This window comes from Aspergillus oryzae, chromosome 1, assembly GCF_000184455.2.
Source record: "Aspergillus oryzae RIB40 DNA, chromosome 1".
Taxonomy (NCBI): Eukaryota; Fungi; Ascomycota; class Eurotiomycetes; order Eurotiales; family Aspergillaceae; genus Aspergillus; species Aspergillus oryzae.
This window is the reverse complement of record NC_036435.1, coordinates 5,563,616-5,590,236: the sequence shown is the minus strand read 5'-3', so window position 1 is coordinate 5,590,236 and position 26,621 is coordinate 5,563,616. Positions and strand designations below refer to the sequence as shown.

General features: G+C 48.0%; 10 protein-coding genes across 10 annotated transcripts; 2 read left to right on the top strand and 8 right to left on the bottom strand.

Moving 5' to 3' along the window:
- Nucleotides 1–119: 119 nt before the first annotated feature.
- On the bottom strand, nt 120–524 carry AO090005000327 (nuclear transport factor 2 family protein; the record flags this gene model as incomplete). The annotated part of the gene is made up of 1 exon (XM_001817354.3): nt 120–524. The coding sequence occupies one exon, from the start codon at nt 522–524 to the stop codon at nt 120–122; it is 405 nt and encodes a 134-aa protein (XP_001817406.1).
- Nucleotides 525–3,698: 3,174 nt separating this feature from the next.
- AO090005000330 (uncharacterized protein) lies at nt 3,699–4,805 on the top strand (the record flags this gene model as incomplete). Its single annotated transcript, XM_023234154.1, has 2 exons — nt 3,699–4,652; nt 4,746–4,805. 2 exons carry the CDS (start codon nt 3,699–3,701, stop codon nt 4,803–4,805), a joined length of 1,014 nt encoding a protein of 337 aa, XP_023088912.1.
- Nucleotides 4,806–5,103: 298 nt separating this feature from the next.
- On the bottom strand, nt 5,104–5,591 carry AO090005000331 (uncharacterized protein; the record flags this gene model as incomplete). Its single annotated transcript, XM_023234153.1, is given in 2 exon segments — nt 5,104–5,156; nt 5,162–5,591. Coding segments are annotated over 2 exon segments (483 nt in total).
- Nucleotides 5,592–7,260: 1,669 nt separating this feature from the next.
- ayg1 (heptaketide hydrolyase ayg1) lies at nt 7,261–8,777 on the bottom strand (the record flags this gene model as incomplete). Its single annotated transcript, XM_023234152.1, has 5 exons — nt 7,261–7,363; nt 7,420–7,493; nt 7,550–8,482; nt 8,552–8,626; nt 8,685–8,777. 5 exons carry the CDS (start codon nt 8,775–8,777, stop codon nt 7,261–7,263), a joined length of 1,278 nt encoding a protein of 425 aa, XP_023088914.1.
- A 2,354-nt stretch (nt 8,778–11,131) lies between these two features.
- AO090005000333 (uncharacterized protein) lies at nt 11,132–13,169 on the bottom strand (the record flags this gene model as incomplete). Its single annotated transcript, XM_023234151.1, has 6 exons — nt 11,132–11,203; nt 11,491–12,273; nt 12,443–12,495; nt 12,674–12,704; nt 12,743–13,002; nt 13,088–13,169. 6 exons carry the CDS (start codon nt 13,167–13,169, stop codon nt 11,132–11,134), a joined length of 1,281 nt encoding a protein of 426 aa, XP_023088915.1.
- A 1,151-nt stretch (nt 13,170–14,320) lies between these two features.
- AO090005000334 (FAD-dependent monooxygenase) lies at nt 14,321–17,135 on the top strand (the record flags this gene model as incomplete). Its single annotated transcript, XM_023234150.1, has 6 exons — nt 14,321–14,572; nt 14,890–14,991; nt 15,061–15,084; nt 15,694–15,925; nt 15,981–16,549; nt 16,989–17,135. 6 exons carry the CDS (start codon nt 14,321–14,323, stop codon nt 17,133–17,135), a joined length of 1,326 nt encoding a protein of 441 aa, XP_023088916.1.
- Nucleotides 17,136–17,848: 713 nt separating this feature from the next.
- AO090005000336 (uncharacterized protein) lies at nt 17,849–19,566 on the bottom strand (the record flags this gene model as incomplete). The annotated part of the gene is made up of 3 exons (XM_023234149.1): nt 17,849–18,666; nt 18,825–18,887; nt 18,945–19,566. 3 exons carry the CDS (start codon nt 19,564–19,566, stop codon nt 17,849–17,851), a joined length of 1,503 nt encoding a protein of 500 aa, XP_023088917.1.
- Nucleotides 19,567–19,695: 129 nt separating this feature from the next.
- On the bottom strand, nt 19,696–21,876 carry AO090005000337 (glycoside hydrolase family 3 protein; the record flags this gene model as incomplete). The annotated part of the gene is made up of 1 exon (XM_001817361.3): nt 19,696–21,876. The coding sequence occupies one exon, from the start codon at nt 21,874–21,876 to the stop codon at nt 19,696–19,698; it is 2,181 nt and encodes a 726-aa protein (XP_001817413.3).
- A 1,321-nt stretch (nt 21,877–23,197) lies between these two features.
- AO090005000338 (serine hydrolase domain-containing protein) lies at nt 23,198–24,539 on the bottom strand (the record flags this gene model as incomplete). Its single annotated transcript, XM_023234148.1, has 5 exons — nt 23,198–23,770; nt 23,829–23,912; nt 23,962–24,046; nt 24,106–24,439; nt 24,476–24,539. 5 exons carry the CDS (start codon nt 24,537–24,539, stop codon nt 23,198–23,200), a joined length of 1,140 nt encoding a protein of 379 aa, XP_023088918.1.
- Nucleotides 24,540–25,392: 853 nt separating this feature from the next.
- AO090005000339 (SDR family NAD(P)-dependent oxidoreductase) lies at nt 25,393–26,214 on the bottom strand (the record flags this gene model as incomplete). The annotated part of the gene is made up of 1 exon (XM_001817363.1): nt 25,393–26,214. One exon carries the CDS (start codon nt 26,212–26,214, stop codon nt 25,393–25,395), a length of 822 nt encoding a protein of 273 aa, XP_001817415.1.
- Nucleotides 26,215–26,621: the final 407 nt, after the last annotated feature.

Here is a 26,621-nt window from a genome sequence, read left to right as displayed (position 1 = left end):
TTGCCAGTAGATGCTATTCAGAATAACCCATAAGGAAGTTGGGTTATTTGCAAAATATGCATATCAGACTCTTTAGCCCTGACTATACCAATCATATAGGTTCACTTCGATCCTTCCACCTATTTCAACGGGCTCGCACCAGTCATAAAAACAACCACACGAGTGAATTTCCCATTAGGCCCAACATCAAAGAAATTGCAAGTGTGCATCTCGTTCTTCGTCCCGTCTAACAATTCGCCGGTATAGCGCTGTTGAGTTGCGACCTTTCCATTTATCTCATCGACGACAATACTCTTGATGTCATGGAGCATGTGCTTGGTGTTATTAAAGAAGTCGGCGAAGGAATGGCGGATCTCGTCCGGACCCGTGAATGTGACCTGAGCCGTCTTAATGGTGAATATCGCGTCTTGTGAGAAGTGCGATACTACAGCATCGAGGTCCTTTCTGTCCACCGCATTGAAGAAGCTTTGCGGTAACCCCGCCAGCTGATCGCGGGTCAGGATCGCGTTCTGCGAGGCAGCCATGGAGTGATCTGGATATGTTGTTGACTTGGTAGTGGGTGAGATCCTGTCGTTGGGGCTCTTCTTCTGCTGTAGGTATGGCTGAGGAGGAGATACTAAGGCCAAGAGGTGGGGGATTTTGGAATATTAATCCATGGTAGTGTTGTGGGTCGTTGATCGAGGGTCGGGACGAGGTCGAATCAGGTATCTGTACCTACCCTAAGCGCTCTGCAAGTTACATCTACATATCTCGACACATCGCCACAGGCCCATTCATCATTATTTGATACGCGTCACATAATAAAATGGCTCCAGGAACGCAAGGTATTTTTCTGGATAGTTGAGATTCGTCGATAAATATCGCTGTCTCGGCTTGAGGTGTACGGAGTAGTGGGGATTGCCGTCCCCGGCCGATCATGTGATCTTGAGTGACACGTATAATAGATAGCCGATTCCCCTAGATAAAACATCCAGACAAGTTCTCCATTTCTTTATGGGCTGTACCAGCGGAAGGTGTGACACTGATCGATTCTAACCCTAACTGGATAGGAGATGCGCTATCGTACCAAAGCACTAGAAAAATGTAGTAATGGCCTTCATATATCGGTACACATGATATATATATAAAGTTAAGTTTATACAAATAAAAGCCCAAGGAGACTCGGTTTACATATCTGCAAAAGCTTCACACAGATCTATAAGCTCACCGAATATTTCTACTGAGTTAGAGTTAACTGACAAAAGTTTTTAATGACTTGTGATTAGGCTAAGAATTAGGCTTTAGGTGTGTATACAGCTTGTTCCTCGGGCCACAGCATCTCATCTCCCGCCACAATTAGTCTTGGTTAGATTGGCAGCAGGGATAAGACCCTGCAATCAAGTCCAATCCGGATTTTGGAATCCTTCAAACACATTTTGACTTTGATTTCAAGATAGCTTCGGTACTGTTGTTGAATAGGAAGATATAACTGTACACTGTGAATCGCGCTGAGATATACACTCGCTACCGGCTACCCGGCGGGGTCATATAGTAATAGTCAAATAAACTAGTAATGACTGCACAAAGGAGTATACATCATATTTTCAGCACTGAAAGTAAAAAGACGAGGGTAATATAATAGTGCCGTCGTTTGGTATATGGGTGTCGGTGTATAGTTGTCAATATCCAGGAGACTGTGGGGGTAGTATACGCCTGGTAGGTAACCCCACCATAGCGGGGATACATACATTAACCAGTCCACAGTGGAAATCTATACCAGCAGTGAGTGGATGACGGCACAGCTTTGGATGGCTATTCTATGTGTCAATCTATTAACATACCGCTCACTGGTACAAAATGCTCTTCCATCTCGCCTGCGGTCCTGGTGGACTGGCAGCATCCCAGTGTCTGGCCTGTATGAGATGTGGGCCAAGGGTCGTGGTAATAACAGGGGTAAGAATACTAGTGAGGATGAGATGATGCGTCTCTTGCATTATAAGGGCTAGGGGTCACACCATACTGACAGGGAAGGGGTATTGGTACTTATGTCATGTCTCAACCGTTCTGCGATGTAACATTGGGAGCTAGTGCCAACAAATGGTCTCACACATTATTGGCAGAAAGACCAGCCGTGAAGCCACTTAGAAGTACGAGTTATAAGTCATGTAGGGTATATTAGCCCCCATCAGTCCGCTTTGTTTTCACATTGCCCATCCTGGTTCAATTTTTGGGATTTGATCTCACTACGATGGACAACATCCCCTTTCCCACCGTGCCCTATCCACGGATGGAGCCTCCGGCCCACCGCGAGAAGAAGATGAAAGTCCTGGCATTAGGCATGTCCCGCACTGGGACCATGTGTATGTGAATTACTATATTTCTGGAATCATTTATGGCTCACCGGTCGACGAAGCTCTTTACGTCGCGCTCAAGGAACTAGGATACACGTGCTACCACATGGCCGAATGTAATCTTGATCAGCAGAATAATTCATTATCTCTTTGGAACCGTGCCATTGACGCGATATTCAACGGAATCGGTCGCAAATTCGCAGGTGCCGACTTTGACCAGATGCTTTGGCGCTATGATGTGGCTTCTTACCTCGGGTTGGTCAATCCCTGGGACCTGGGGCTGACACTAGTTTCAGGCGGTTACTGATATTCCCTGCATTCTCTTTGCTGAGGAGCTGATGGAGCCTAGCCCGATGCACGTATTATTCTGACCACCCGCCCCGTTGAGCCATGGTTGGCCTCCATGCAGCGCACCTTCTATGCCATTCTGAGTTGGAAACGGTGGGGAATTTTGGAGTTCATTGATCCTGTACTGGCGCCCGCCCCTCATTTGTTTCCCTGCTAGCATGGTCCACAAGACTTACATTGGCCGATACATCCCAATTCTACGGTCAGCACCGTCTGTGTGGACTAAAGGAAACTGGCAGGACGCTAGTCGTCTACCGATTGGCTTCGCTGCCCATTATGACCTGGTTCGCATCGCTGCAAAAAGGCGAGGGCGCGAGGTTCTGGAGTTTAAGGTCCAGGATGGTTGGGGCCCCCTCTGCCAGTTTCTTGAAAAGGAAAAGGAGAAACCGGATCATCCCTTCCCCCATGTCAATGAAGGCGATTTCATTACTAAGTTCCATTATATCATTTTTTGGATGCGGCTGGCTGGGGTGCTAAAGCCATGTCTCACATGGGTCGTCTTGCCCGTAGCCGCCGCGACCGCGACCTGGTGGTGGTGGTACCGTTTTTAAATCACTTAGGCGGAGACTCCTGCGAGATGTATTCACTCTCTTATATCTAGTTCGTTCTGCACTATAGGGTATATCCAATGAACAGTTCGTTGTAGTTGATAAGAGCCTACTTACCTGCCTCTTGACATCACATGATGCGCACACCCTAGATCCGAGAGAGAACCACACCGTAATGCGGATCCTCGAGCTTCCAGTGGAGGTTCTTCTGCTCATTTATCAAAGTCTCAACGATATCGACGATGCTCTGCACCTTGCGAGAGCTTGCGAACAGCTATATGCCATTTTTGACAGTCCATCGTCGCGTGTAAACATCCTCCGTTGCATCATTGTACGTATACCCGCCCTCTTGGAAGATATACCCAGGTGACTGACCTTTGCATAGCAAACCCAATGTCAACACAAGTATGACATCAAGCTGACTCTCCTTCAATCCCTTAATCAAACATATTTCTCGTCGCTAGACCTCTCAATGGGGGATGCGCAGAAAGCCTCCAGACCTGGTCCAAATGTCCTGAGCCAAGTCCTCTTCCCAACTCACCCACATAAACTGTCTGACGAACAAGTTTGGGCAATTGTGTGTCGCTGGCACGGTATACGCTCGCCTTTTGCTCTGTACAGTGACCCCACCATCCACAACATATACTTGAACGACTGGGTCCCCTGGTGGCACACGCAATGCCCTTTACTTCTGGGCAACAACCCGCTTCCCCAACTATCTGACCAAACCATCCACAGCACCCCCAATCAAAAGCGTAGACTCTACCACAGATTCTACCAAGCGCTAACCTCCCATTGGCTCTCCATCGAATGCTTAGCCCTCGCGAAGGCAACGGTGTATCCAAGCCGCACGTCACGAAATCAATGGCATAAAATTATCTCCGCCCAGTGGTACAGTCGAGGTCATCTTAACCTAAGGGAGAAACTCGATATCCTGCACGTGACTGTCTTCGTGTGGGAGTTTTTAGCTCGCAAGGCCTTCGAGACGATCCCACTTATTCCACGGCTACAGGAATTTCGCACTCGGAAGGTCTTTCTCCGGCCTCCAAGTGTCATTCAGGCTGTCATTCTGCAGAACTGGCCCGACCCAGATTCGATGTGCGACCTGATGGAGTATTTTGAGCATTTGACACCCGAGTACACCATTCAACAGGCTATTGCTGGGGACGAGCATGAGGGGGATGAAGAACCTGGAAATTTAGTTGATGAGAATGCGGGAGCCTGGGACATGGGATTGCAGGATCTGGAGAAATGCACACATGATTACCTGCGACAAGTGAAAACCATACCCCGGGCTACATGGCGATGGTATTGGCCCGCCAGTTTGGGAGGAAACTTTGGCAAGCGCCCAAGGCTAGGTCATCCTGGCGATGGTAGATTGAGTATCAGTGTCTTGGATAGATTGTTCCTTTGTCCCGAGACAGATGTGCGGTCCTTGGTAGAAATGTTGTATCGAGTCTAGTTACACATAGCAAACACCAACTCTGTGACTATGCCGGCTTGCACTACTATGAGTTAGAACATTAGCCATGGCCGGGGATCCGCGCCACCTGACATATGCATCATCTTTACACGGTAAGAGGGAAAACAGCTCAATCTATCCTACAACCTCAACCCGAGTGTAGGCCCGAGGCCATATTCTGGCGCACTTGCCCTCCATTATTTCCTGAGGTCCTCACTTTTCTTGCAATCAACACACCTAACAACAGCCAAAATGATATTATTAAAACCAAGTGCCAAAATAACATACAACAAATTAGATTAGCAGGTAGTCACCTATCTAGTAACTACCCGACATGTCACTTAAATACTGGTGAAACACACTCCCATCATCTTCCCTCGCATAACAAGCCACAGTATCATGCCAAGTGGTGTGTTTAAAATATTCGACAAAAGGACAGAGCAGGACATCCCAGTCTTGGGGGTCGATCTAACCATGTTGATAGTCACTGAGAGATACATCTTGAGTAGGAAGTATTGGCCAGGACCTGCTACCACCGTCGGCATCGTTCAAAATAGAAATGAGAATCTTGCCCCGGCTGTTGTGCAATTCATCAATATCCCCATAAGCAGATGCCTTCATCTGGTCGATGTTTTGGACAAGTCTCATAATATTCCAGCCGTCACCACCGCTGATATCGTAGGTCCACCAAGCCAAGTTAATGGCCTTGACGGAAACTATGTTTGCGTCCTTTAGTTTGGCGTACTTTTCCACGCCCCGGAAGAAAGTCTTTGCGTCCTCGCGTGAGGCAGCTGTCACGAGAAATCGAAACCATTTGCCCGTGACACCATCTGGGCTGCGTTGATATGTCCAATGAGCATAAAAAGGTGCATCGTGATTCCAGTACCATTTGTTATCCGTCATAGCGGCCTGGGTCAAGCGTATATGGCCTTTGAGTGTTGAGGGTGTAGTGGAGTAGAGATGGGAGATATGATGGCAACGATTGTGCTGTTAATATCATTCGAACAAGACGTCCAGGAAGTGAGACCATATTTATAGTCTTTCTGTCAGCGAGTAACTTGACATGGCTCTTAATTTCTGACCTCATCGATGACCAAACGACTAACCATCATGATACTTTTTGACATCACCCGATTTTGAAATTATTGCTTTCAGAAGTCCGCGCGTCACAGAAATGTAATAGTAGTAATAGATACTGATATTGTATTGGCTAGCTTCCCTTTCCATCAGCATTCCAGGCATAGCTACCAACAGAGGATAGGTGGAGAATTGCTCTAGACAGTCGCTCCGCGTCTCGGCCATGAGGGAATGGAGCGGTGTTCCCGCAGTCCATCTCGGAGTTACATCAAGATGCGTCCGTTGACCCATGGTTGATATATGGACGAACTTATGACATTTGTGAACCCCACATCTCCCGCTCATAATACCATACCTTTCCTCCTTTATACACATATCTTGGTTGTTGTACCCCTTTTCTTTGGAGTTGCTGTGATTAGCGACAACAAAGCGGACGATACCCTAGAGCTAAACACACATAGCACACATCTATGGAACAGCGGCGGTTTATGCATGCGGGATATCAGTGGATATGAAGACTATGCTCATTGACTATGACTAACAGGTTAAGGGAGGGATACTCACTGCATGCGCTATAGACGATGTTCAACTAATTTTATGTTGCTTTACACTGCCAGAAGGCACCCGGTTTGAGCGAGCTTAGAATCCATAAGGATACAAGGCTCTTTGTTCCGACTAAATTCCGTATGCCGCCATGATGGCGGCCTTCATTTCTCAAAATGAGGTGCTCATTATTAGGTTGCTGACATGGTGTCGTTTGTAGTTAGCTTGTCGGACCTTTCTATCTTGATTAATCGCTTTTATTGTGGTCGCCTCTCCTAGTTAAGCCCGACATGGAAAGTCAAAGACCACCAAGAGATAAGAGTACGTCAAGTATTGGGTGACCGATGATGTATATTCTCATGTTAAAAGGTTTTTGAGAGAGAAGGTGAGATATATAAAACGATGGCAGGAGCTATAACCTGGCGCTTCAGCTATGCGGGCTACATAATGTGTCATAAAGTCATTAAAAAGCCCAGAGCGCCTCCAGTATCACCCAATGCAAATGGTATCTACAGGGCCTTACTATCTACCCTGTCTTTCTCTTCTTTCAGGAGTTGAGAACTTTGTCGCGCCCTATAGTACCCAAGTCAGGCTACAACACTGGGATAGAGCCATATCAAAATATTCGGTAATAATTCCAGCTACTTCATGCATACCGTATGGTTATCATGATATATAGAACGAATGGTTGAAATTTCGAAACTAGCCACAGTAAGCTGAACTAGTATGTATAGGCTAATGGGGATTGGCCTAAAATTAATAGCTCAAACGAGCAGAGCATTGGAATTAACTTGGGAAAGTTCAATGTGCATTACAACTATCTTCGGATCGGTCTTCAGATTTATAACATGGTGCGTTTTCAGGGTGAACCATACATGCGCCTCCAGCACTGAAAGGCTCTCTAACTCCTCGCGACCTGCCACGTCACTAATACAATGCGTATGGCTGGTTACTAGTTTTTCTGCTTTGGTTCACAGGGTAGAAGATCTTCCAGCCATCTATAAGCGACAGGCAAGCTGTCGGGGTACCCCATATGGGGTAAACCTTCAAAAAACCTGCTTGCTGATTAGTCTTAATGGAAACATAAACTTGGATTAGTATCGGGACCCACCTTCCCTCCTTAGGGCTACCATGATTAAAGAGCAGCAAAGAATCTTCAATTGGCGTGATACCGTCGGCGACACCCTACACATTCATCAGATATGGCACATTGCCTTCGCACGAGGGAAGTAGTCCGGTACATTTAACAAAAGCAATCGGCAACTAGGACGATCAACAATCCCCGTTTCCACCAGCGAGAACTTCTTTCGTGCCTCTTGCACAAAGACTTCAGTATCATCGTAGCCGTATTTCTTTGTCCACCCTGGCATGATTCTGCAAATTATTAGCGCATGCCCCTTGAATCTCCGTAGGACGAAAGTCTCAACGCACGAAAAAGGATACTCATGATCATCCACACGACTAAGCCACTCTTTATCCAGAAAATAGTGACATCCCGCGCCGTGTGCAATGGCCCCACGGAGTCGGCTTGCGTGCGTATGAGCGGCTCGGATGGCGTAGAAACCTCCAGCGCTGAGCCCCCAGAGCACAACCTGACTCATGTCCAGCATCGGCTGTGTCGCCATATATGCAAAGACGCTGTCCCAAAGACGATCAGGAGAGGATGGGTCAGCAGGATCGGCAGGCGAATCCGCTGTACCTGGGATTTCCGCGATGACGACAGCCCATCCACGGCCGATAATCTTGTGAGTCCGCTGGCTGTTATCCGGTCTGTATCCATCTAGGCCGGTCATAATAAAGACGACGGGAACGGGGTTATCAGGCCGAGCAGTTCTAGGTATGCGAGTGTAAATCGGGATCTCTTGGCCGTCATTTCTACCGCGACTGCTGTGCGGGATGATAACTTCCTTGATCGGTGGATCCCAGCGAGAGGCGGCTTTCAGGTAAACCTGCTTTTGACGCTCGAATGCGGCTCGCTTGATGGAGTTTGGCTGGGTTATGTCGACATAGGGGAAGCGTGAAATCCGATAGACTACCGCGGCTCGGCGAAACAGGTCGATTGCGTCGTCTGGTTTGCCAGAGTCCAAGGCCTGCGAAGCTTGTGATTCTAAGTCCGATGCAATAGGAAAGAATGTAGACGTATACTCATCCGTGCTGGCATCATTGATGTTTTCCTACCGTGAAGTATCTCTGGTCAGTGGCAACAAGATTCAATTTGGGTTTGCGAGTCATTGAGGACAAACTGAAATAAGCTTTTGGAATATTGGTTCAAAGTCCTCAAACGATCCATCATGAAAAGGATAAACTCCTTTCTGACACTATAATGTACGTTAGCTCTTTTCGATTTGATCGTCGCGTAATGAGTGGATAACCAACTGCAAATTTCCAACGCGTTTCCCACAGAGTCTTGATAGAGCCCTTGTGTGGATAGATAGTATCAAACTTATTCCCGAGAATCCAATTAGGCATTTTTATAAATGTGGAATAAACTGAGGTCTGAATGAATCCTTGGCCTGTGGTAGTAGAAGGAGGGCTGGAGTTAGAAGCATAGTAAATTTGAAAATCACCGTTGCTGAACTCTCCCACAACACAGCAGTCAAATCGGAGATTTTTCCCACGTAATTATCTATTACCACAGTGGCTACCACTTCACGAATCACGCTCCCTCTAATTCACTGTACATTTGCCAATAGTTGGTGAACGTTCCAAGGTCACGTGCAGCGCTTGCAACGTTCGAACAACAACCCTAAGCCGACATTACCGCAAACGGCGACGAAGTTACATCACTGTCATATTTCGCGCATAGATTTCTGGCACTCCATATCGTGAAGTGACATTTTGTCCTTGCAAATACGGGCTTTGCTGCCAATTTTTATGGAGTATTCTCTCGTATCCTGGGGAATAGATACCACCTTAAATCAGAAACAGGCTTGGTCGCTCGGCTACATATTTTGCGTAACCGCTCAAGTTCTCTTTGAAATACATGGTAGACATAATATCTAAGAGAGATACCAACCTGATCTGGATAGTGGCGTAGCATATAAATGAAGTAATAAAGTTAAGTGCGAGTAACTTCTAATTTACTGTAGTATACACCTCGAACTTACGAAGGAATGAACTCAGAAGAAATGTACGAATGTCCCTTTCGAAAAACATAGAACAGTATCCATCCCGTCCCTTACAGTGATTAAGTAGGCTCTTTTATGGGGCTCCTTGATCTTGCTGACCACGTGTTCTAAGTCGCATAGTCTGCTCCTGGTTAGCGTGATGCCTGGCTTGCATTTGTCTTGCTATTCATTGGCTTATCGTAGTGATACGATTTCATCATGTGACAGGTTCTCTTGACAGTCACCGACTCAAGGCTCACTAGTTTTGAACATCATCATAGAGGCCTTCTTTGTATTAGGGTCTCTAGTACAGGTAGAAGTGTTTAGTGCTTATCTTCCTCGAGGTTTGTGCTATCAAAAGTAGTATATACCCGCAATCCTGGTTTCCTTTTGAAAGAAACTCGAGAACCAAGGACTACCACACCACCAAACTTCTAGTCCTTGAATTGGGAAGTATTATCTCTCTCATGAAGTTCTGTGTTCCGTTGGGAGCATAACTATAGTTCAAAAGGGACAACAGCGCCACGGCCTCAAGATGTGAGACTTGACATGATTCTATTCCTTTTCAGAATGGACTTTGTTACCACCATCTATTGCTTAATCCCGCTATATGCGAGGCATCTATTGTAAGGCCTCCTGATCGTGCTATACTGGGCATACCGAGTAGGTCAATTGAAGACGCAGAAGAATTCGGGCCAAAGTCTATTCACTGGTAACAGAAAGACCATCTATTCGAGCAGCAGCACGGTTGCGAAGCCTCCCCAGAGCCGCCCACTACATGGCCCTTTGGCCTTGATCGCATAAAGGGGCTATGGACTTCAAACGCGGAAGGACGGCTCCTTGCATTTCTATGCTCTGTCGCGGAGCACTACGAGCCCGGAAATAGCCTGTCCCAATATTTGTTGTTACGACCGAGGGCATTTCATGTTCCGCGCCCGCAGAATGTGGAGGCAATATTGTCCACAAAATTCGAAGGTTCAAAAGGCCAATCCAAATATACTGTCAAGCCACAGGATACTTATTGTACTTAGACTATGGCTTCGGTGCATTTCATGCTCGCCACACGCAATGGAGGTCTGGCACTTCGACGACCGGATCTAGGTGTCATTGCCAAGGGAGCCAAGGCGGACATTGTTGTGTGGGACGGAATGTCTCCTGGGATGCTTGGCTGGGACGACCCGGTCGCGGCCGTTATTCTCCATTCCAATGTTGGTGATATTAAACATGTCTTGGTTGATGGAAGTTCGTGCAGCGAGACAGGAAATTGACTGTTGAGAACTATTCCTCAATTCAGCAGAGGTTTCTGCTGACGGCTAGGAAGGTCCAGGCTGAATGGAAGAAGAGGCCTTACCCTGTCTTGGAGGGCAAATACTCCTTATTCGACTATCGGTATGAACAGGTGCCCTACGTTGATACGGTAAGAGGGGATGGAAATGGTTACGGTAATCAGTACCTCTAGGGATTTCTACCATACTATCTTATCCAAGGGTTGAACAGAAGAGGTGGTGTGTGCAGTGTGATATCCCCGTTCTGTTTCCAGAAGATCACATCCTTATTGCCTCAGTTTACAGCGGTAGAGTATATTCAATCAATATGGAACATAATGTCTCAACTATATATAGACGTTTTCTAATTTCATAAGACTTGTAGACGCGCCAACTAGAAACTTAACACAAGACAATCACCATTGCTAACACCAGCAAATATCATGACATATCAACACCAGGCCCGATAAACAGAGATATCCCCTGTTCTGGTGAAAGTCTGTTCAATTTGGTATCCAGGCAGCTGTAGCAATTCTCGTTCTCTTTCCCCACAACCACTGTGGAATAGTGAACAAAGTGAACAGCCCCATCAACCCTCCGAACACACCGAAAGGAATGGCTGGACCAGCACTCTCAACCCATCCGCTCGCAAAGAATGTCCAAGAAAAGCTGATAATCGCTCGCATGCACGTCACGACAACAAAGCAATCGGCTGAAACACTAGCATACGAGTCGATAATCTAGTAAGAGAAACGGTTAGCTGTCTGGAAATGGAATAACCCCATTATTGTCGGGAATGCGAGAACATACATAATTGAAACCAATAGATGGTGCCTGCATGAGACCAAAGGACAGCATTCCCAGCCCAAACTGCATCCCAATCCACATATGTGGATTCGAGGCCTGGGCGCAGAAGCCGAAGGTCCATAAACCCGTTGTTGCAAGAACAAGTCCCGGAAGTGCAATTGGCAAGCGAGCCTCTGACTCCATGTTTTCTTCACCCTGCAATGTCTTTTTCGTGGTGACAATTCGATCTGCGGTGAGTGCCGTAGCCACTGCTCCAATTAATGCTCCGATAATACCGCCAACCAAGATGAGACCGGCGTTGTTTCCCCACAGATATGGCGGCTGGGCAGCGAGCGTTGGGCCGACTGTCGATATTGTCACAACTCCACCGACCAGTCCTGCATACCATAGCATCACTAGCCATACCCCGGGAAGACGCAGTGTCAACCACGGCGAAATGAAATTCTGGAAAAGGTTTCCATGGTAGGTGTATAGCTTAAGTGAGCGGAGGAAAGTAAGTTCCGTATAACTACCACTCGTAGTTCGATTCCGCGTAATATCTTCAATTTTGACCGAACTTGCTGCATCCTCATCTTTCCCGCCATTGTCCAAAGCAGGGTCTGTGGCTTGAGGGACCTCACGAACATAGAGCGTCTCCGGGACGAGGAAGAAACAGGCGACTAGTAGAATACCGGACAATATCACATTGATCCAATGGATCCATGCCAGGCCCAGGTTTCCGGCAATGTAACCACCGGCAATACCTCCTAGAACGGGGCCTATGCAGATGAAAACCGTATAAAACCCCTAAACATGGAATCAGTCACTACCACATTGAGAGATTATTCTCAAGGTATGTATCCTACCATCGCTTTTCCTCTCTGATGTGCAAAATAGATCTCGCCTACGACATTCGGTGCAACTAGCAATACCCTTAGCATTGAGACTTTCTGGTAAGAAGGACGGAGAGACTCACTTGTGTCGGCTGGAGCGACGCCAACCCCCATGAAAAAGCGGGCAGCAAGGAGACTTCCAAAGGATGTAGCGCGTGCTGCCCATACACAGCATAGCGTGAGGAGGAGTATGTTGAACAATGTGATCGGTCGTCGACCAAACGTATTGGCTAATGGTACCCACAGGATGTTTGCAGCACCCATCATCAGGACATTGACCTGGTAGAGCTTAGCCATCGCATTCAAGCACGTACCGAAACACGAATTCTCAAAAATAAAGAAGAACTGAAAAGGGTGCAATAATACTCATGTTGAGCACGAACCGCAACGAGATGACCCAGCTTCCCAATAGAAACAGGGGGATTGAAAGCCATCGGAGTGGCATATAAGGGAAAGGCACTGGAAATTGAGCCAGAAGTAAAATTTCCAATGGCGGCATACAGCGACATGAGCAGAAGAACGGTGAACTTGCGCCAACTTGGCCAATTCAACGGATCCATTGGGTCCTCCGACGGCTGAGGAGACAGAACCAGTTCGCCATTATTTTTGAGATGCGTGCGACCAGCGGACTCTTGGGAGTAAACTAGATTATGGCAAATTCGCCCAGTGTTAGCAGGCATCAACTGTGTAGAATGTATATGTCTTCCTGTGGTGTCAAAGCTACTCACTTGACAGGGAGATAGTCCCAGGAGGTACGGCATCCCGTACCTCCTTCCGTGTCATAGAAAAGGCGTGCCGAAATCCACTCATGATGCTTAACACGAGGGATCGAAGGTAGACATCAATTATTCAGAGCTAGGGAAGAATAAATTGCTCGCAGCGATATAGGAGGAGATGACAAGGTAATATGGGACCTCTACCATAGCATTTGGCAGCGAGTGGGGCTCCTCTACCCCGGATTCACATGGGCTCTCATTTGATATGAAGCATGAAGCTGCTGAACCTAATATCAGCGGGGACAGAAAGGGTATGCATTTCGGCTTTTCTGGAGGACTCGGCTCCACACCCGCTAGACCACAATCCCGACGAGGTCCCTGTGTCATATAGCTCTCCCGAAGTATCTTTACCACCATAAATGCTGATCTAATCTGATAGACGGCATCTGATCAGCGTCAGATATGTACCAGCCGTCCGAGCCGGTTCAGTAGTAATGTGACAGGGTTGTCTCTGTGAGAGATAGGGCAAACATGTTGTTATATCGTCTCTTACTGGAGTACGAAGTGGATACATGGGCCTGGGTGGTTGGACTACGCCGTCATTTCACACGGGTGCTACTTCTGCGAACATCAACCACGTATATTCTGAGCCTTTGCCACTTATTTCGCCACCTGCCTCGTTATTAGCCGTAAGTCACATGCAGGCTACGCACATGCCGAAACTTCATCTTCGGTTGCAGTGTTTTCTAAATCAGAACGATTGAACATTATATAAGTCTTACTCTTGGTCAGCTAAACTGATGAAGAGTGGTACTCTATATTTATTTGTGGCTAGCCGATTGATTGAGGTACACTACAACAAAAACGAAAGACAGATTCACCAAGCTATTCGGGTATCAAGATATGCATGCCGGCGCGTCTACTCCTCCTATAGTTTACAAATAGAGCCATTATGATTGGCTATAGATAATAGAGTAATCTTTAACCATACCCTTGCCGATATAACACGTCTGGAACCCCGAAGGTGGCCTAAAATAGCAGATTTCTAGAGGTAAATTCCTACTTCAGCACAACAATAAGGTTGTGTCCGAACAAGGTGCTAATATGATCATCATCAATTCCTTGCTCGGTTTAAATAGTTAAACATGTCTCAGAGAGTTGGTCATACGGGACGGGTGCTACATCCAAGGAGAGCAGGAACAACAGTGACCGTCTTATGTAGATCTATAACTACTCAGTCGAAGGATGTGTCGACCTCGGGATGTGGAGAGCGTCGGGTCCAATTTGGAACGCCACCTCTCCGCATTTGAACCCTGGACAGCAAAGGTTCTTCGCGTTTTGCAGAAATTACTTATGAATCAATCGGCTAGAATGGAAGACAAACTGCCGATGTGGGTCTACGTCCCTGCGAGGTGTTCCTTGACCCCCTTCCCAACCATAATCGCGGATATCAGAAATTCATTCTATGTTCACCCCCTTTACGAAGCTATTCTTGATGTTTGTCAGCCATTCACGATAACTTGACGTGGGCGGACATAATGTGTACAACGGAGTAAAGCAGTAGAGGCCATAAAGAATGGCGGTTTAGAGAGCCTAGCTTTATGTGATCAGGGACCTTAGCAGTAGGAAGAGACTCAACGGGTTTTGTTGGGCGCGGAGTTATTATTCTGACAGTTTAAAAAGAAGTTGTCGTACCGGGAGATTGCTTAACGAGAGTATGGAAAATAAAAACAACAGCAAGAATAAGTAACTCAAGATATGTTATGTCCAGCTCTTCTAAGAAAAGCTGAGATATATATTCTGAGTTGATGTAGTTCAAGTGTGGTCAAGCCCTTACCGGCCCGAGGATTGTTTCAACCCAGGGAGGCTGCATACGATGTAGGCCATGTCTCGCTATTTATAAGCATCCTCTAGAGGTGAGAACTCCAAGACATGCTACATGAATCTGCATAGTCTTGAACATGCAACAATGGTTTCACCACCAGCACGATGGCGCTGACTCAGCGGAAGTGAGAGCCGAAGTTCCGTACTCCACATGGAGCTGTATGCCCTACTCCACAGCAGCCTTTCTCTACAGTAACATTGCTAAAGCAATATTAGCCCTTCACGGAGAGAACCTAAAACTTTACAAGATACACACTGTTAATCAAGATTTAAAGTTCAAAAGATTAGGTTCATCTTCAGTCATCTGGAATTTATACTTTATAATGTTTTAACTTTAAACGAAGAACAAATGGCTATCGTAGCTAAGTATAACTTGTCTGCTGTGAGCAACATGTATATAACATGTATACTCTTAAAAGAATTGCCGTCTTCGTATTATCAGGTCTAGAACTCCAGATCTATTGATTTTAGGATAACGTGATATGAATTACATATCAAAGCTCAGCCACACTACTCCCAGGAGCCCCACATATGAAGATCACATCCGCACTGAGTATACATCTACACAATCGAATACCTAATTTGGAGTTATAGAACTATGGATAGTATAGCTTCGTCCAACCTGGTGCGTCCTTCCGGAACGAAGCTGGTTCCGAGTTTTGAGTGAGCAATGGTGGAGAATGTGTCTCCTCCAGGATATATAAAGGCTGTAAAGCCCTGCTCGAATCATTCAGATCATCGAACAATTCAGCGCATCAACTCGACAAACCGAATTATCACAGACACTTTGTGCAGGAGAAATGGCAGTTTCAATGGCATCTACCATTAGGGGTCAATACCCCCCTAGTGGATTGTCCATCCTCATTGCGGGAGGTGGCATTGGTGGCCTCACGTTTGCGATCGAGGCATATCGTAAGGGCCATGATGTCCGCCTCATAGAAAAGCGCGCAAACTTTGACGGTTACGGTGAGTACTGATTCGGCATTCAGAAGCTCCAACACTAAGAGAATAATGACAACAGGCGATCTTCTGTTGATAGAATGCAACGCCCTCCACAGTATCAAGCATTGGCCCGGGTTTTATGAGCGATTGCAGACCATCTCATACAAGACCCAGCGAAACATCAAGAAGTATGACGGGACATGGGTTGGAACCTGGCCGCTAGGTGACGGGAAAGACATCTCAATGGCCTTCAACCGATCTGAGCTTCACAATGCTCTGTGGGAGTATGTCCAAGAGCTAGGCATTCGTGTTGATTTCTCGACTACCGTTGAGGACTACTTCGAAACGGATGAGGCAGGTGGCGTTGTTCTTGCCGATGGGAAGAAGCTTACAGCCGACATTGTCGTTGCCGCTGATGGCGTCGGTTCTAAAGCATGGTCTTTAGTCTTGGGAAAGAAAGACGTTCCCATCAGCTCTGGATTTGCTTGTTACAGGGCAACCTTTCCTAGTGGACCAGCGCTAGAGAATCCAATCATTGCCAAGGAGTTTGAAGGTTACGTCGATCGTGCCTGCATTCATGTAGGTCCTGGGGCACATATAGCCGTGGGAAAAACCACAAGACAGATTTGCTATATGCTGACACACAGGGTACGTCAGATCAAATATTGGGCATGTATACATGCTCCTGATGTGCGAGTAGACTGACCCTTATACACACAGGATGACCACAATGCCGAGGAAGACTGGGACAAAACTGTCCCCGTCGAGAAGGCTTTGACATACATTGAAGGTTGGGAGCCTTTCTTGACCGAGCTGATCAAGGCTACGCCTAATAGCCGCTGTACGGACTGGAAGTTGCTGTGGCGCAACCCTCAGCCGAAGTGGGCTTCGCCTAAGGCTCGAGTCATTCAGCTTGGCGATTCTGCACACTCCTTCTTGCCGACCTCTGGTAGTGGAGCGGCAATGGCCATGGAAGATGCGTACTCTTTGGCAACATGCTTGCAGTTGGGTGGGAAGTCCAACTTTGCTTTAGCTGTGCGAATTCATAACCATCTGAGGTATGCACTATACATATTGGACATGTCAGAAAGGTGTTATACTGACCCCGCCTACACAGATTCGAGCGTGTATCATGCGCCCAGAAAATGGGATTCCACCACCGGGAGAAATTCCACAACACCGACTGGGATGCGGTAGCGAAGAATCCGGATATTTTCAGCAAGACAACGGCTAACTGGATTATGCGCCACAACCCGGAGCAATACGCCTATGATAACTATGGCAAGTGCGCGAACCATCTCTTGACGGGAGCACCCTTCCAGAATACCAATGTACCTCCTGGCTATACCTACAAGCCGTGGACTGTCAAGGAGCTCATGGAAGCTTCAGATAGGCATGAGCCGGTGGTTGATGAAGGTGATTGGTCTTGATGTTGGTCGTGTACAATAGTTGATCTACCTTTGTGTTTATCGGTTGCTCATAGACTTAGCCTACTGAGGAAATAGATGCTCTAAATATAGAATCTCAGCTTGTGGACAAGTCATATCTCATAACCTTCCCATCCGTGTATTATTCAGACGCACAGACAAAGACTATTATAATGCTACTCGCCATCACAAAACGCAACGAGGTGTTCGACTCAGTGAATCGAGAAAGCAGGGAGTTGGTGGCGTCAGGCTGAGTGGTAAGCAACAGAGCAGCAACTCTACACATTAAAGCCTCAGTGCATGTTCCGGTGGCACTCGGACACCTGAGTATATACCCATCTGCTCTAATAGTCATGAGGGGGGAATTCCATTCTGTCGCACAATTGACAATATATCACCGTCAGGCTACCCGGCGAAAACAAGGGTTCTATTTGGATACTGAAATATTCCAAGACACGGTGTATATTTAAGACGGCGAATAGTCTATACTTGTTGAGACTAGAATAAACCGGTATATTTTTTAAGCAACATGGGACAACAGATACCGCAAAAAGGAAGCCAAAGCAGCCAGACCCTCAACATCCGATTGCCAAAACTCGAGCATCTTAACCGTAGCCTCCACCGCCTCCTTCCAACCACCAGGTAGAAGATCGCGCATACTAGACCTCGCAACAGCGAGTAGAATACACGCACTTCTGGCAGACGTCGGGATCATCAACCAGGTTCCATGGTGGCAGTGATAAAATCCAGCCTGGTTGACTTCCAATCTCTCCAGATGGATCTGAAGGCCTTTTGAGACCCATCCATGCGCAGTGTGTCCCAAATGTACGTCATTCACAGCGTATGCGATGTATGGCCAAGTAATCAATTCATTGACATATATTGATCGACCTTGGAGGATGAACCGAAGGACATCCGTTTCGGGAGTCTGGCAAGGAGGATCGGAGATGCTAACCGTCGATGGCAGGGAATGAAGACAGGCGACCAGGTGTTGTTTATAAATCTCACTGATGTCTGCCAGGTCACTGAGGCTATTATTGCTTAGCTCAGATAGGCGGGTAGTCATGTCTTTCCTAATCTCCGTCTCGAGCCGCCAGAGCCAGATTTCGGAGAGGTAGAAGTACCACGCGCGGAGAATCTCCTCGTCATCTGTAAGGGGTAAAGTGGGAAAACGCTGGGGCGGTTCTAAGGATATTCGCGTTCCAAAATCAGGGAGGCCTAGCTCCCACCCGGAGCTCTCGTTCAGGCTTCCACGATGACCAGTAGATGCTTTCTTCAGCTGGTGTGCCTGTCTGGGTGGCTTCGCCCATGAATTTGAAACTGGCATACGGCCAATGCCTGCAAGAATGAGCGCCATGCATCGAAGGGCTGGAGGCAGGACATTAGATATACACCAGCGAAAAATAGGCATTGTGCCTGGACAATGCCTGCAGAGCCTAAGGTAGCCCCAATGCGCTTTAACGCTGCTGTAAAAAGCCTGCGACCAGGCGACGCACGCAGATCTTCGGCGGATATGGATGGGGCTAATAGAGGGCCGGTGATCGCTCTGTTTGCACAGACTAGTAGCGCCAGGCAGGATTCAGAATCCCAGCTTGGGCCTTCTAGAGAGACCTTACGAACAAGGCGTCGAATATACGGCTCGTCAAGTACTGGGTTCTTCAGATGAACGTGGGCAAAGAAATTGTCCAGGTATGCGTTGGTGATCTTCGGATTCAGCTCATCGCCGTCCGGGGAGGGTTGAGCGGGCGAGGCGTTATCACTTGATGGATTGGGAATATCAGGGCTTTGGGTCATTTGGTAATTTACATCCTGTAAGATCGGCCACTTCAGGACAGTATCAAGATTTTCTGGAAGCAAGCTCTCCGGGTGCTGAGGCTCTTTGGCGATCGTATACGCGGTACTCGAATCATTATTGGGATTGAGTGTGGGGAAAGGGACCAGAGCTGGGACTGGCTGTTGTTGCTGTTGAAACGAATCAGTCTTCTGTTCAAGGGCCTCTAGACGGTCGAGAATTGCGAGGCTTGCCGGGTCAAATGTAGACAACGCTGTGGGATCGAAGACACATTCGGCGCCGGTTTTTTCGCAGAATGAACAGCGGGGTTTCTTTTGGTCGCATTTGGTGCGTCTGGAACGGCACACCTGGCAGGCAGTGACAGCTCTTTTGCGTGGATAGGCCGCGCTGCTTCTACTAGTGGGAGCTACTGGGTTCATCTTCAGGTTTATGTACTGCAACCTCATGCGGAGTGTCGGGAGCAGAGCGCGGTTAAATACTTAGGGCTAAATAGCCCCGCACTTTGCGGGGATGATTAAAAAGTGAACCAACATGCTCTTGGTCTAGACGACTAAAATCCTGCTAAAGTTATCTGGCTAGACAAAAGACACATTCGTGCTTACAGCACCTCCATCACCAGCAAATGATGCCACTTGCAGTTGAATTTGGTTCGTCCGGAGGGTGAACGTGCCCGCTTTCCATTGCTGTAACGGCCTGGTAGAAGCCAAGAATCTCATCTTAGTCTTCTGCCCGACATCCAGGTCCACAGGGGCAAAGCCAAGCAGCACGCGAGTTGGGAAATCTGGAATATTTGTCACGGCATATGCCTGTGCGATGAACCGCCCAGGTCTGCGCCCAGTGTTCTGTACATTGACTGCAACTTGAATGGACTCCTTATCGACACTCTCGGCGATTATATTGTCTACCGCAAATGTTGTGTACGACAGCCCAAATCCGAGTGGAAACTCGGCCTTGACCCCTAGCTTATCGAGCATATGCTGCCCAAACCACCGGTCATAGTAGATCTCAGCTGCATTTCGATTAAAGAAGGGCAGATACGCCTCACTCGTCGGAATGGAGAACGGAAGCCTGCCACTCGCATCGACCTTTCCCAGAAGCACGTCCCCAAGACCATGCCCACCTTCACTACCACTGTACCAGCTAATCAGGAGGGCGGGCACTCTATCTTTCCATGACTCCATAATCACGGCACCCGCAGTAATGACAGACACAATTGTACGGGGATTGTGGGCAGTGACTGCGGGTATCAACTTCTCATCCTCCTCGCGGAGTCTTAGCGAGTTCCGATCGCCACCAGCGCCAGCCTTGATCCCGCCATTGCCTCCTTTATCGGAATTACCCTCAAAGATATCGAGAGTCTCGCGCTCTTCCGCGGTAGTCGCAGGTGGAAGCGTGTCCCGCAGGGCTGGATTATCCTGAAGAGCAGGCACAACGTACTCGCCTTCGTCCTCATGGGTGTAGCCCACAATGCAGATCACCACGTCGACCTGGGAAGCAAGCTGCTCGGCTTTAGCAACTGAATCCGCAAAAAGGACTTCTGTACCTGGCAGCGCTGCTTTGATGCCGTCGAGTGGCGTGACTACCCCAGGCGGAAACACTTGGGACGATCCCTTATCCCCTGTGTTGGCAATGTTCGCTAGGCGACCAACCACGGCAACACGAGACAAAGATTCGGCCTGAAGTGGAAGAACAGCCTTGCCATCGACAGTGTCATTCTTTAAGAGGACCATAGACCGAGCAGCGACCTCACGCGCCAGTGCTCGGTGCTCATCGCAGAACACCACATCTCGGCTGGGTTGGCTATCTTCCGTACGCACGGTAAACTCGATCTGCTTCCGAAGGATCCTCTCACAAGCTCGATCGACATATTTCCAGTCCAGCTCTCCAGATTCTAAAGCCCGTGGAAGCTTCCTAGCTCTCTGTTGTCTGAACGGGGCCTCGATGTCCAGTCCATTCTTGACAGATGCTGCCGCGTCACGTAAGCCGAAGATGAAATCGGACATCACTAACCCATCGAATCCCCACTGATCCCGTAGAATCTCTGTCAGCAAATGTCGGTTCTGCCCAGCCCATTCGCCATTGACAGAATTATACGACGACATTACGGCCGCCACACCCCCCTCAACAATGCGTCGGAAATGCGCCAGGTAGACTTCATGCAATACCGCCTCCTCCACACTCACGTCGACGCGAAACCGCGCATTCTCCATCGAGTTCAACGCATAGTGCTTCACACACGCCATTACATGTTTCTGCACACTCTGCGTCAGCGCCAATCCGAATTCTCCCAGAAGAAGCGGATCCTCCCCGTAGGTCTCTTGAATGCGACCCCACGCGGGATGCCGCGGAAGATTCACGCAGACGCCGGCGAAGTAGTTGGCGCCTTGGGCTTTGGCTTCGCGACCAATGGCATCCCCCACGCGACGCTCCAACTCAACATCCCAAGTGGCGCCCCGAGCCATGGGGACTGGGAAGGCCGTCGAACTTCCCATGACCACGCCCCTGGGGCCGTCAGTGAACTTGATCCCCGGGATGTGTTTCCGGGGGATCGCTCCATGGACGTATGGAGTTCGGTTGTAGCGGTCGCATAGAATCGAGCGTAAACCGGGCCAGAATTCGACGTCGCCATCGAGGAGGGAAAGGCGTTCCTCTTTTGTCAGTTGGGATAGAAGTATTTGCGTTGTTTCGACCAGAGACTGGCCAGCTTTGACGTCGGTGATGGCGTCGTTGAATGTATACTCTCCGTGGGATCCCATTTTGATTAAAGTTTCTGAAGGTGTAGTTGCGTAGTTTCGGATCTGTTCATATGTTACGATTTATATTTACATGGTAGCAATAGCAAAAGGTGGGGTGTGGATGCCAAGGAGCTTTCATGCATGGTGGTGGAGCATTAAATTCCGATACTCCGCGGCTCTTTAGCCAAAATGTGTCGCATTTACCCATCACCTCAATGAAAGTAGAGCAAGATCATAACTCCCGACAACGAATATTACAGGCAATATCTATGGAAATATTGCAGCCCAGTCAGTGTCACTTAAAAAAAAAAATAAATAAGCGCATAAATGTAAGTAGGGCTACATACTAGTCACGAGCTCCCCATCTTTCAGTGGCACCCGACTACAAAACAAAACATCTATCTCTTCATACGGCTTCCCCTTCAGCTCAGGGATATAGAAGAAACACACCAGTGTCGTGACCAACGATATTCCACCAAGAATAAATCCCACCTTTCTTCTAGATTCTATGCCCACAAGTTACTTATTCCATAGCCTAGTGGGAAAAGGAGATGCTCATCATGACACTCCTAAGCCCCAGGCCCCTTGATAGCTTCCAGCTCGACATGCTCAACAGATACTTTCCTCTGATCTAACGTGGTAAACTTTGGTAAAGATCATAATGGTGTAGAAAAGTTCACAACACTGATAAATCCGTTACTAGGAGGCCAACGACCAGATGTATATGTATCCCCTGCCTAATTATCTGCATATAAAGAAGCATAAACCGTAAGACCAGCTAATAGCTAACCTAAAGTGGTGCAGATCGTCATTAGGCATTTTCCCTGGTCTTGGCTGCGATCATACTCACAAATAACCCTAATGCTTCCCGATACTCCGCATGCCCGGTCGACCTCCACACTTCATCTATCCCGACACTCCGCGACAATCCTAGAGTGTCCTCGAACATATCATATCAGGTTGTCATGGTCATACGATGCTCCCTCAGATCGAGACACACCGGCAACCCTCTTGTCACTATACCAACCCATATACGTCTAGAAAGATGTATTGTAGTATACATCCACCATTACAGCTTTGCTGTTACACGCTAGTAGGTGAATCTGGCGGACTTTTTTCACTGTTTGAAGGTTATAGTTAGGCTACGGTAAGGGGCTTAGAGGGATATAACAATCGATGTGTATATTTAGATTATCACAAGTGCGAACTCTCCAGTGTACCTATCACCTAGGACTAGTTTAATGTTGAGTACACAAACTTTTCGAACTCTGTAAGCAGCTGAACAGACTTCTGATCACCCATCGGTACAAGCTGAGACAGATATATGCCCGCGACGCCATATTCAATATCGATCCACTAAATTAACCCAAGAGTGAGCGAGAACCTTCATCTCATTTAGCACTGATTGACTTACCCAGTAACAATTAGGTATACCGGACCAGGTGAGTGAATTCACTCCACGTCGCTCAGGGACAGCAGCGATATTAACAAGACCACCAAGCCCAAAGCTGACAGACACGTCACTTGGCACAGCATTCCAGATTGCATTTCGGACAAATACTGGGTACTCGTCCGGTTTGTCGAGGCCAACGTTATTTTCCAATTGAGGCTGGAACATGATCTTGATAGTCTCCGGTCGGAGCAGCTTCTCGGTAAGAACGCCGTGGTAGATCTTGAGCATCTCGTTGACTGTCGCGTAGAGACCACCACCACCTTGCCCTTCTGCAACGGGGTTGGGCATTACAGGATTCTTTTCCTCTTCCAGGCTCTGACCGACTCTCTGCCAGTTCTTGGCCTTCCGCGCGCGAAGGTCCTCTCGTTGGTCGAGATGAAAGGTAATGTCGTTGGCCGAAACGACGTCGAATATATGGCGTTTCATGTATTCCCCAAGCTTCATGGACGTGACCCGCTCGACCTTTAATTTCGTATCGTCAGTCCCGAACCCTTAGCAGGCCAGATTATCCAGGGCTTACCGCGACCCCGGCCCAATCAAGGCTTGGTGAATACAGCCAGCGCTTGCCAGGTTCGAACAGCAGGAAAGGGTGATACGACTCTTTCTGGATACTCTATCAGCTATGCAAATCAGGCTCTGGGGCATTTACTTACAACTGTCTGCTGGATCAACGGCCGTTCGCCCTGCAGTTGTTGGTAACGAGTAAGAAGCGGGTGCATGAACACATATGCCATGCCACTGGAGTGAGTCAACATTTGCCTGAGAGCCATTAGCACGTCAATCTAATCTATCACCACTAAGGACGCAGTATGAAGACTACTTGCCGAAGGGTAATGGCCTTGGTGGCCGGTCGAAAGATGGGCTCATCCTTCTCATTGAACCCCGTTAAGATCTGGGGATCTTGCCACTCCGGTAGCACTTTACCTATGTCGGAATCTAGGTCTAGTTGCCCTTTCTCCACACACTGCATCACAGCAATGGTAGTCACAAACTTCGTGAGGGAGGCGATCCAATGTACGGCATCAGTGTCCGCAATGTCCGCAGTGTCATCGCCAAAAGCCTTGGTATAGCGGAAGGACCCTTGATCGTTGGTTGTTAGCACTCGTGGCGTATTGATAGCACTTGGACGTTCTAGGATTTATACCATCTCTGTTAATAGCGCCCAACGTGACCCGAGGCAGGGGCTGCTTGTCTTCTGCAGATTGGTGGCGGAGAGAATTGACGGTTTCATCGAACGAAGTCATGGTGACAAACCAGCTTCTGAGTGCTGGCGAGGAGGGTGTGTTAAATTAATTATTCGCGACCTAGTCCATTCGTGTGTAGGGCTGTCTTCTAGAGACTAATCTACCAAACTTCTTCAACGGCATTTAAAGATCTATTTAATAACCCTGAACTCCGCAGACGAGGGCGGGGCCCATCAGTCTAGAATGTGTGCGTAAATGACGGTTCACAAGCCTACGACAGGAACTCATATTGAATATTTTCCAGGCATGGTAGCGAGAATCCTTCGCCCCAGGCCAACTTCCGCTACATGAAGTGGTTGGAGGCCGTCCCGCGCTACCGTTATATCTCTAGTTTAGACCTGTGGATAGTCACAGCTAGTGCACGCCAGTGCGCACAGCCCCGAACCAACTGCCGAAGTTCTTTTCCCACGTATTGAGATCGCGAACTTCGGCTATTTTAGCAACCGTCAAATGATTGATTTATTGGTTTTTATTGTATGTACCCCAGCATGTGACCGAGGCGGCTTTACTCAGACTCGGAAGGGCATCACACTAACAACTGGTAAGAGATCATACGGAACATGATATAAGCTTATACAACAGCACTCATAGGTTTGCTTTCCCGACAGTTATTTTTGCGCAGGGCGTTTGATGGCAGCAAATTTTATGCTGCTTCTTGGGGTCGCGGTTTGTTTTGCATACTGTCAATCCATTGATACTCATCCTCTTCCCTCCCTTCCTACCATGTGCCTCTGTTCTTATTATTGCCCTCTTCGTAGCTTGTGACGAACCTACTATCTCTTCCTTCTGCCATATACTCAACATGGAACGGCGATAAAGAACTGTAAGTGTTTGTCTGCACTATAGAGACGCAGCGGAACTTGTAAATCCACCATCCACCACCAAAATCTGCCCAGTGATATACTTGGCCGCATCGCTAGCCAAAAACACCGTAGAATTAGCTACATCAAACGCATCTCCCATGCGCCCCAAGGGGACAGGCTGTCGTGTAATCTTATCATAAACTTCTTTCTGACCGTTGAATTTGAAGTTATCCACCAAAGGCGTGTGAATGAAGCCCGGTACTACCGTATTCAATCGAACACCTTTTGGCGCGTACATGACCGCTGTAACCTTCGTAAACTGAATCACCGCAGCCTTTGCCGCAGAATACGCAACCTGTGGCTTTCCAATATACCTCAAGCCCGCAATAGACGCATTGTTGACGACGCACCCCGACCCTTGCTTTTCCATTATCGGAAGCACCACATGGCAGGCGAGGTAGACGCTTTTTAAATTGAGATCGATTTGTTTGTCCCATACGTCGGAAGGCATGCTGGCTGGATCACCGGCCACTGTGGCGCCTACGTTGTTGATTAAGATATCAATTCGGCCATACTTTGACATCACGGCGTCCACGACTCTCCTCACGTCCTTTTCCGAGGTCACATCGGCTTGGGCAATGTCGCATTTCCCGCCTTCTGCTTGGATCCTTGAAGCAGTAAGCTCTGCAGCCTGGAGATTCACGTCGCAGCCGAATACTTGGACACCGTTTTGGGCGAGGCATTGAGCGATGGCTGCTCCGTTACCCCGTGCTTCGGAGCCTGGTACATGTGTTTGGCCGGCACCCATTATCAGGGCGACTTTGCCTTGAAGGTCAGGGTATTTTGGGAAGTTGGCCATTTTGTGATATTGTGGATGTTAAGGTTTCGTCTCGAATTCAGTAATTCTTGGATATTGGGGTGGCCTTTCTGCTCTAACCGGGCAGAATCAACAAGATCTGGAAAGCAATAGAGGCATTCCGTGAAATGAGGTTGTCTAATATTCACCTTGATGCTTCTGTGAGTTCGTCGGTTATAAATGGTCTATGCATCCTAGGCAATGCTCTGTCGTGCTATGCAAAGAGGGCACGTAATCATCACTCTCGGGCAACTCTCCGAGTAGCGCTGCGGGGTTGTTTTCTCTCCATGTTGAACATCAACCGGAGTTGTTGACATTGTCCCCGGAAGTTTCTGAGCCACTAAAGCTAAAAGAATGGTACAATGAATAGCTGACGGGCTAAACATCTCTTCTCCAACGCTTTCTGCCAC